This window comes from Tursiops truncatus, chromosome 7 (assembly GCF_011762595.2).
Source record: "Tursiops truncatus isolate mTurTru1 chromosome 7, mTurTru1.mat.Y, whole genome shotgun sequence".
NCBI classification, from domain to species: Eukaryota; Metazoa; Chordata; class Mammalia; order Artiodactyla; family Delphinidae; genus Tursiops; species Tursiops truncatus.
The window spans coordinates 47,746,820-47,757,539 of record NC_047040.1 but is presented as its reverse complement, the minus strand read 5'-3'; the positions used below and the strand labels follow the sequence as shown (position 1 = coordinate 47,757,539).

Sequence of the window (10,720 nt, the reverse complement as noted above, 5' to 3'; positions counted from 1 at the left end):
TGGTGTTTATTGATTACCTCCTACTGTCTTTTCTATTTAATAATAATTACTGAGCACTGATCTAGTTATTGAAGAGTACATTGAACAAGACAGACAAATCTTCCCTGAAGAATTATCATTTTATCGTGATGAGACAGACCCATGTCTTCATATGATCGTCCCCCTGTGCCTGTCTATATCCTAACCTCCCATTCTGATAAGGATATCAGTCATATTAGATTAGGGCCTATTCTGATGATGTCATTTTAACTTAATCACCTATTTAAAGGCCCTCCCTCCAAATATGGCGACATTCTCAGGTACTGAGGGTTCGGATTTCTACATAGGAATTTTAGGGGAACACAATTCAACCCATAACAGAGCCCAAGGTTTTTATGGTGGATGATTAGATAGCACCTGCTCCCTAGCACATATCAAAATCCCAGACGCCCAGATAGAAAGCACGTGTCCCAGCATAAACACTGTCTTTACAGTCTAGGAACAGTGAACCCATGTAATCAGTTTGTGAGTGGTTCAACTGCCAAGTTCCCAGATGCTAGTCATGAGAGAATCTTGCAAGCAGGCTTCTCTAAAAAGATAGCAGGATCAGGTGTAGTGTATTAACCCTTTTGTACACAGGCTGACAAGTTCAAGCTTATTTTTAATTTGTGATATATTTTGGGCTAAATATACACATATGTTTATTATGATTACTAAATGTTGCTTTAATTTTTAAAGGAGACAAAAAATATATTTTGCCGGTTAGTCCATAATAAGCAATTTGGCCACTACTTTCCTTTTATTCATTCCCTAAGCTTATATAACTTTAAATACATTAACAGAAAATTATCCAGTGATTTTGCTTAAGGTTAGCAGAGTAAAGGTTTCAAAATACAAGAGTAAAAAAAAAAAGAGCATGAAAATTGAGGGAAAAGTATCTATATTGTCTCTGAAACAAAAAAAAATTATAAAAACTAGTTTTAGCTGTTACTTGAAACCACAACCTATGAGAAATATCTACTCAGGACAGAAAGAAGACAATAACATCAGGCACATACCTTACCAAATCTCTGTTTGTGGTAGGATGAATTAGTATAACTGCTTTGAGGGAAACATGACAATATCTGTAAGAAAAAAAAACAACATACCCTTTAATCTAGGAATCTATTTAAAAGGATGCTTATTACAGAATTTTTGTAACAGAAGAAAATAAAAATTCATAAATATAAGACTAGTTGAATAAATTATGGTAATTACACACTATACATGTGTAGTTAAAAACTAAATTAAATCACAGTTGTTCATATGGAATGATCTTCAAGACACTGTTCAGTAAAAATGAATACTAAATGCTTCATAAGGTATGTCTGCATGTACATAACAATACACAGACTATATCAGTAGTTGCTTCTGGGTTGAGAGTCTTGGGATCTGAGAATAAGGGCAAATTAATTTTAGTCTTCAGATTTTTACCCACATATGTTATTACTTTACCAATATAAAATTCTTCATCTTATGCCTTCTGAGGGACATCAAATGACTAAATCAATCAATAGGATGAAAGCTGAGAAGGGCTATCATAGAAATCAATGCATCTTGGAATTTAAGATAACATAAAGGATTAGCTTGATAATTCAGATTCAAGGGACTCATACCCAGTATCAAGCTTTACTAATAATTTCAAGGATATATGTAATCATAAGGCACAGGTAACATTTAAAAAAAGGTCCAAGACCTCTAGCACAGTTCTCCAAGTCCTACTACACCACATCAGATGCACTCTGGCCCAAGTTAACAGATGAGGTTTTTGTGAGGAATGCATTACTTCACTTTGATAGAAGGAGCCAGTTAGATTATAAGACATTTATATTTTATATTGGGTTATGCAGATTATGTAACATTCTCCAACCAACCATTATCCATAAATCTTTATATTCCAGTTTGTTTACCATAAGCAATTCTAGACAATTTAGGAAAGTCCTGCTAAAAGCATTCCATAGAAAAAGATTTTTGCTATTGCTATTGTGTGGGTAGGGCCATCATTAGTATGTAGCAACAAAAATATACTTAGGACTCACTAAACGCTTGCTAGGTACTATGCCAAGTACTGTACATATAAAATTGAATAGGCAAATACCTGCTTTCAAGGAGTTTCCATTCTATTAAAGGGAGAGTGACAGGTAAAGAGACATTTTTGATGTATTGGGAAAAGTGCTAAAACGGAGGGAAGCACAGAGGAAGATAATTTGAAAAAGCTTAGAAATGTCAGAAAGGCTTCCTAGAGGAGAGAATACTTAAGCAGTCTTAAAGGCTGATTGCAATTAGCCAAGCAATTAAGTGCAAAGGGCTGTCAGGCAGAGGAAACAGCACAGCAAAGACACAGTCAGTCTTGAATCAGCAGGCTCAGAAGGGGAAGTATCTAGAATTTCTCACCTTCTGGTTTGGGTAGATACTGACACTGTCACTGAGATGGGAAATGCAGGAAGAATAGGGTCTTTGTTTTGTTCTATGGTGGAAGGTGTCGGTTGAGATTTGAATATATTAAATTTGAGATGATTGTGAGACATCCGTTCAAATTTAGGAGTCCTAAGCAACTGCATGGCATTAAAACAAATAGAGCAGATGTAAAAGTAGAGTGTACGGATTTAAGAAACTGCCTCTGGGGCCACTATTTAATAGTGATTGTTATTCTTCTTTAATCTTTGAAAAAAATGGGGTATTTCTTGACAAGGCTGCTATAAAGGTTAATGTAGAGAGTGTTTAGCACAGAATCTGGAGTTAGCAAATTCTCAATAAATGGTAGGTATTATTACTAATGACCCCAAAGTAAGAGGATAAGAGTGTGCCAAGGAATCTAAGAGACTAAGTCCAAATTCCTGACATCAGATACAGTCTCTGCCCTCAAAGTACTCACAGTCTAGTTAGCTCCTTGAAGAAAGGGACCATATTTTTTTTCTCATCACTGTATCCTTTAGTACCCAGCTCAGATGACTGGCCCAAAGGTGTCAGGCACTTTATAAATTTTGGCTGGATGGTTGAGAGGAGAAAGAGGCATCTAGGAGAAGAGCAAGAGAGGTGGAGAGTTGGCGAGGAGGGATTGGGAGAGAGAGAGAAGAGAGCTATAAATGAAAGAGGAAGACTAGAGGGGGGTCGGAGGACGGTACGTCCTGTGGGACCTGGAGTGGGGTGGGGCGAGGTTATGGGAACCTGGGGATGTGGTATGGTCAAGTCTGCAAGGGGGGTGGGGGGGGCGGGGCATGTAGAAAGCCAGGCCTCTGGCCCTAGAATGGGCTGCACAGTCACTCTTTTTTGTTTGTTTTCTGCATGGAACCAAACCTTCTCGGAGGCCAGGAGAAATTAGCCAGCTGGCACGCCAGCAAAGCTTTATACATTTTGATTCTGAGTTGGTTTGACTGAGGGCTGTAGGGTTCAGAGAGAAAAGATATTTCGACCTTGGCGCGCTGGGACCAAGCCCCTAGTACCGATTTCCCCAGCTCTGAGGCGCCCAGGCCTCCGGCGCAAGGGACCGGCCCTCGCGGAGGGCACTGCTGTTGCTGCGCCCGCACATTCGGAGCCTGTGACGCCGCGAGGGTGGGCAGCCGGAACTCGGGGTACCGGCCATTCCGGCCCGGTGGGGACTGAGGGACAACGACGGGAAAGGGGTGCGAGGGGAAGCGAGAGGGGAGGGCGGCAGAGGCGCAGAGGGGCCCAGGCCGGCTATGGAGTTGTACCTCAGCGCCTGCTCCAAGGCTGCCAATGTCGCCGCTACCAAGACGGCCGCCAGCGGCGTGGCCGCGGACAGCCAGCAGTGCGGAAACGTGAGTGTCAGCGAAGACCGGTCGTCCTTGTCCTCTACCAGGCCTCAGGCCTGCTGGGCGCGGTGGTGGGGCGGTGCCGCGGACAGTCACGTGCGATCCCAGTGGACCGTAACCGTCCAGCTTCTGGCGCCCTCGTGCGGCGCGGCAGATGGCAGGGCTTGGGCGGCACTGGCCCCAACTGGCGCGGTGGGAGGGAGCTGGTAACCCGGAAGCGGAGGTCTTTCCGGCTGTCTGGCAGGGCTGGACCCTTCCGTTCCTTAGGTTGGAGTTAAACTAACATACCTAAAGGAAAGACAAAACTCTCCAATTGTACCTGACAGGTCGCGCACAAAACCCACTTTCCGGGGATCGGAGCGGCTCAACTACTGGATCTGCCTCTTGGGGTGAAGCTGCCTGTGATCCCAGGAAGCAACCCTTTATACTATACCACGAAATTAAGTGAAAAGGTAAAGTGATGTTTAATTGGCTTACGTTGGTTTCTTTATCCTTTTCGACTGCTGTTAAATTCAGGCGCTAGCTACATCAGGCGAAGTGCATTGAGGGAATTTGCACTAATGTTGCGTACCTATCCTATCCTAAGGTATTGTTTAGGATGCGTACCAAGCAACTTCATCTAGTATGATTTGGACAGAATCATGGGCTAGAAAGTTTAGATTCTTAGTTCTGTCTTAATATGATTCCATAAATTAACTTTATAATAACACTTCACTTATACCTATTTGAGATTTAATTCACTTAGAAATGTTTGGTCGAAAGGTGGAAGGTTATCTGTACTGGCTGGCATTTAATTATATGTTATGATTTTAACCAATAATAGCTTGGACAGAATTCTCATTACAGAACACCTCTCTTTGTTTTGAGCTGAATTCTGTTTCACACACAAAGTGTGAAAAAAAGTAGAGTTGAAATGAATTAAAGTGTTTAGTCCTTTAACCTGACTTTAGGAAAACAAGGCTCTGTCTCCCTTGCCCCAGCCTCCCTATCCAGTCTTTTCTCCAGTGCACAACCTCTGCTTTTTCTAGTTGAGGTCTTTTATACCTACTCACACAGACCATGTTAATACTTCTGTGACTTTGTTCACCTTGCCTCCCAAACCTGGCATACCCTTTGCTCTTCTCCCCAACTGTGAATTTGGGCCATCTTTCAAGATTCCTTCTCAACCATTACAGCCCCCCAATTAGCTTATATTTCCTTATAATTTGCATTGCCCTTGGTTTGTATAATTTTACTCAACACTATAATTTTATAATTTAAATCTTACTGGGTTATAGTGTATACTGCCCTCAAACTCTTTCATGTTTTTAGTCCTCAGTGTGACCCCCTCTCTCAAACCTCCCCATTCCTTGATTCAGTACTTAACACTAAAGGAGGTTCAATACATTCTTTTTGAGCAGTTGCTTTGATCCGTATTGCAAAAAATTCTACAAGGAAGAATTCTGAGTTACCCCCTTACTCATCTAGTATTTATGATGTCATCAGAAATGAGTAGGGGCCCTTCATATTTGATACTTGCCTAATAAACATGATTTCTTAAAGTAAATTTTGTTTATGGAAAATACATAACTTCCCTTTTTAAAAAAAAGTCTCTTCTACTAGAATACAGCAAGTTAACTAAAAATATGCCAACCTCACACAATTTGACTAAGTCATATACACACAAACCAGCTTTCCTAAAGCATGCTTGAAACCTATATCACTCCTTTTTATTATGTAAACTTAGCCCTGTCTTCTGTCTGCTTCCTCAAATATTGTTTGCTATATTACCGTTTTCTCTGTCAAATAATAATTCACTTGTCAACTACTTTTTAAAAAGATGTTCTCTGTTCTTTATTACATTCATTTTCCCCCAGACTCTTCATTTAATCATAATTAGGCCCAATTTCCCTGAAGACTGACTTTGTACTGAAAGAAAAAGAAGGATATCAATCTCCTCAATGAAGTAGTGCTTTATATTTACACTTTTAGTTGTTTCTTTCCAATTATTTTAATTGACAACAGATGGGTTACCCTGACACTAATAAATGGGTTTGTATTGGGTTGCCCAAAAAGTTCATTCAGGTTTTTCGGTAAGATGTTACTGAAAAACCCGAACGAACTTTTGGGGCAACCCAATATGAAAGGTGTTTGTTTACAGGTCACTAGTCCAGGGCTGGTTTTGAGAAACATAGGCCATCAAAGCTAAAATTCAACATCTAAAAGAAGTTGACAGCTAAACATCAACATCTAAAAGAAACAATCCACTCCTTGACTCATGATTTTTGACTATTTCCCTTACAAGAAAGATATGAACTTTTTATCTGGTCTCACTGAATTTAAGACATTGCCCTATAGAATTCCCTTTTTTTTTTCTTGCCTTCTCAGGGAAGCTTTGGTAATTAGGGAATTCTACTTTACAACTTAGACCGCTTGGAAGAGATTAAAGTCTGGTATTAAGCAAGTGGTCAGAAACTTACCAGGAAGCTTTTAAATGGATAAGGAACACTAGCATCCTATCAGGTTCCCCAGTCTCCCCTTTTGTCCACATAAGAAGAATCCTCATACTTACCTTGAGGGAGTTCTTTTTAGGGTCCCAACCTAGGCTCCTTAGTGTTGAGAATCTGACTGAGGTGGCTACCGCCAGACAGAACACAGACTGAGCACAAATTGGTACCTCCAGACAGTTCTGGATTGATGCACAATGTGTGGGGTCATATAAATTGAATTAGATGCCTGCAGACAGGGCACGTGCTCTCAGGTTTGCCACATCTCCCAACTGCCTTTCACTTGAGGCAATTCCTGCTTTGACATCACTTTAGACTAAAATTTCTGTTGTTCTGGCCAAGAAAACCTAAAGGAAAGCACAAAGATAGGATGCAAAGACAACATTCGGGTGACTTCCACACCTGCTTCCATCCTCTACTTTTTCCCTTTCAGAGGTTCTCCCATTACCCATTATCACCATCCTGCTATTGAAAAATTTTTGAAAAATGGACTAAGTACTCACATCCCCCCCCCCAAATTTTAAACCCCCTCACTCTGTAATGTTTTAACTTACAGATGAGATTAAATAATTCATCTGCTTCCTCTAAAGTAACAGATATAGCATTATGACTATTAGCTGATATTTTCCTTCTTTTATATGTTAATGACTACTTCATAAGGTTGTATTTGGTCTTTACACATATGGAGAAACCTCAATCCCTATCAATATCCTTTATAATTGGTTCTTCAATATGTTGAACTGTATAATATAGACCTTGATTTTTTTCCTGACTGTAGTGCTCAGAAATCATTGGGTTTCTTGTATTAGATAAGAACTGAAAATACAGTAACTCTTTAATTCATCATCTTTAACATCTGAGTTTTACTTCTATTTTTTGTCAGAGTTGTTTCAATGAATTTTTGTGAAAGATTTTGTTTTCCTTCATTTTCAGATTATTGAGATATAATCATGATAATTGATATTATCCCTTTATCCTTCTAATGCAGTGCCTTGATCTGGAAGAGGGAGGAAGAAAAGGGAGAATCTTAGTATTAGTTTTATACATTAAAAACAAATTTTATACTATTCCCTTCCTTTTCCTTTCCTCCTCTGTTTTCTAGCTTTGGGTCAGGAGCTGATGGAGATTGGGGTGGGGGGGTGGATTAATTGAGTGAGGGTGGATTTTTAGAATAATTCAGGTCAGTGAAGAAAAGAGGTAGGGATAAGAAATTAACATTGCCCATTCCAAATTCTTCTATTGCTGGTTTTTCCCCACTTCACATTCTTCTTGCATACTTTATTTTCAGTGAACAATCTGGTATTTTAATAGGTTGATATTAAAAGTAAAATTCATTAATTTATGTTTAAATCCATGTTTGCAGCTTTTCCGACCTTCTTATGGTTTTAACCTGACTGATCCTTATTGTCGACTTTTGGAAAACCAATATAAAAGTCTCCATGATCCACATTTAAGAGCCTACCATAACCGTAAAGACATCTTGAGGAGATTAAAGAAAGGTGGCTACATCACCAGCAATAATAGAGTGAGTTGAAGATAATTTCTTTTAATCATTGAAAACCTCCAAGACTTGGTATAAGCTTGCTTCTGTACCTCACTGGGTGACCTGTATCACCTTTAACTTTGTCATAAGAGATACTTAATGGAAAAGTCCATAAATTATTCAGTATTTGGATCAAAGGAAGTCAGACAGCAGTTGTTTTCTAAGTGAAACTACTTCCTCATTTACGTTTTTTCTTTGTTATATCAAAAGATGATTACCAAATAATTTGAGGATATACAAATAATTTTCCCAACTGTATCATAGTCCTCTTTCTCTGTTTCTGATGGCATGTATGCTTGTCAAGGATTATGTCCCATACACTTTTTAAAAACTTTAGACAAAATAAGAATCTAGCAAAATCAGCCCGATAGAGTCCTGATAGACTCTATTCTTATTGGGGTTGAACATTATTACGTTGGTATTTTTTAATAGCTCCAATTGTGTGTACTCAATTCCTTATCATGGCATAAGTCATATTAATAAAGTAATGTTACTTGGATAGCAGTTTCCTATTGATTAACAATTTTAGAGAGATATTACTTACAAAATTGTTAGCAATTTATTACTCGATATCAAAATGTTATTTTTGCTTTGGAAAGTAATTGCTTTGATTTTAAAATATTTGTATTTATATATTTTTGTTGTTATTCTTGTTTTGTGTGTTTTTTTTTAGATTGTATGTACCTTGAGGGAATTGAATAAGTACAGGCAATATCTTACCAGTTTAAAATTAGACTTTGAAAGAAACTATATAAGAGAACAAGTAAGTTAAATACTTAAATTTGTTTTTTTTACATAGAGTTTGGAGGAAAGATTTGTATACAAAGTATTTTCTTATAATATTTTACTTTGAATTTTGATAACTTAATTTTTCCAAGTAAAAATTTAGAGCAGTAGTAAATAATATTTTGAGGTTCCTATTTTGTGCCAAGAGAAGGAAAGGGACCAAATCATCTATTAATATGCCAGTGGTAGCTGACAAAATTTAGTAATTAAATTGCTACTCAGATGTGTCCCTTCTACGTGAGCTGGGACCAATGGGAAGAGTCCATTGTAGTAGCAAGATTCTTAAGCTGGAAACCAAAACAGCTTAAGTAACAGGAGAGGAACAGTATGAATAGTTATAACATCCTAAAGGTGACTCAAAGAACATGTACACTGTATGTTTGTACCCACACACATGTAGCTGTGTTCATACAGTAAAAAATGTCCTTAAAGGTGAACTGGAATGATTGGTATAGAGTGAGTGGGTAAAGTTAGTGACTTCCTTTCACATTTTCACTCAAAGTTCATGTGAGAGTGTGTGCACATGTGTGCCTGCGTGAGTGAATTCAGGCGTTAGAGTCAAGAGAGTTGGGTAAAAATGAGAAAGGTGCTCATATATGTACTTTTACAAGTTTATGTTGTAAGGTCAAGAGAGTTGTATAGAAATGAGGATTACTCCCCAGTACTTTTAAGTGTTCTATATTTCCCCCCATTTCCTCCTCTGTGCCTACAGTTTCTCCTCCACTTCTTCCATTTTTTAAAATTTCTTCAGAATGGGTAGAAAAATAAGCTGAAATATTTATCTTTTATTTTCAGAGAGAGAAATCTTTACTTTGGTTCAGTTGTCCATGTCTGCAGTGGATTCAAAATAGATTTAAATGCAGTTAGGGACTTCCCTGGCAGTCCAGTGGTTAAGACTTCACCTTCCAATGCAGGGGGTGTGGGTTCAATCCCTGGTCCAGGAGCTAGGATCCCACATGCCTCAGGGCCAAAAAACTAAAAACAAAAAACAAAAACAATATTGTAACAAATTCAGTAAAGACTTTAACAATGGTCCACATCGAAAAAATCTTTTAAAAAAAAGATTTAAATACAGTTAAACAATATTAGTTATTTACAAAGTATGGGAATTTTACTAAACGCTAAATATGAAAAGACATATCAAATGACAGTTTTCTGGGAAATGTTTTAAAAAATTTATATATATATATATACACACATATACATATATATGATACACACTTTTTCTTAATAGAAAATACTTGCAAAACAAGTAAGTAAACTACAGGAAGACAATCAAATACGTGGACGTTCTGATGTTGCACAGTTCCAAAATTGGTTGTTACAGGAGGGCACCCCATCTATTAAGGACCAGGAACGATTAATAAGGCACAGGTGAGATTGAAGTTAATGCATATTTTATATATATAATGTGGACCCAAATAAGTTGGAAAATACTACAAATAATTGAAGGTAGGAAATTTTTTAAAGTACTGGATGCTATTTAACTCCACTCTTTCAGTATGGAGAGGAAGGGAGATCAAGAAGTACAGGAATTGGAAACTTGGGTGCCAAGGCTAAAGATGAGTTTCTACTAGAGAAGATAGAGTTTCTGGGAGTTCAAGAGGTAATCCAAGCTGATAACTGAAGAATTAATCAAATCCAAAATCCTTCCTATAGTAGGAGATGGTGGGAAAGTATCTTTAGCACATGCCTCTAATAATAGTTTTTTATGGGTCTTCTTTAAGCTCTGACAGCATTAAGTTTGAGGAAATTAATGCAAAGTCAATAAAGGAGTTTGGTATAACTTTAATACTAATATAAACATGCATTATCTCAAAAAAAAACCCTACAAGCTCTTTAGATATTATCTACTTACATTCAATCATTACCTTTCCATGGTCAAGACCATTTCTTACTATAGTTCTTTCCTCCTTCTCCATTAAGGTGAGAAATTAAGCTGCATTACCTGATTTTATGTTCCATGGTAGTTCCATAATACAGATTGACATACCAGAGACCCAGACTATAGATGGAAGATTTGTTCAAGGCCTTATAAATTACAAGGGGGCTCAACACACATCTTTCTAAGGAAATTCAAATCTGAATTTTTCCAGATTTGAAGTTAGTGTTTC

At 37.9% G+C, this 10,720-nt stretch overlaps 1 protein-coding gene across 1 annotated transcript in view; it reads left to right on the top strand.

The window, feature by feature from the left end:
• Positions 1-3,698: 3,698 nt before the first annotated feature.
• FSIP2 (fibrous sheath interacting protein 2) overlaps positions 3,699-10,720 on the top strand; it is a 126,299-nt gene continuing 119,277 nt past the window's right edge. Inside the window, exons 1-5 of the mRNA XM_019931469.3 lie at positions 3,699-3,797; positions 4,118-4,243; positions 7,641-7,802; positions 8,494-8,583; positions 9,841-9,980. Of these exons, the coding sequence (XP_019787028.2) occupies positions 3,699-3,797; positions 4,118-4,243; positions 7,641-7,802; positions 8,494-8,583; positions 9,841-9,980 (617 nt within the window). The remainder of the gene's footprint in view (positions 3,798-4,117; positions 4,244-7,640; positions 7,803-8,493; positions 8,584-9,840; positions 9,981-10,720) is intronic.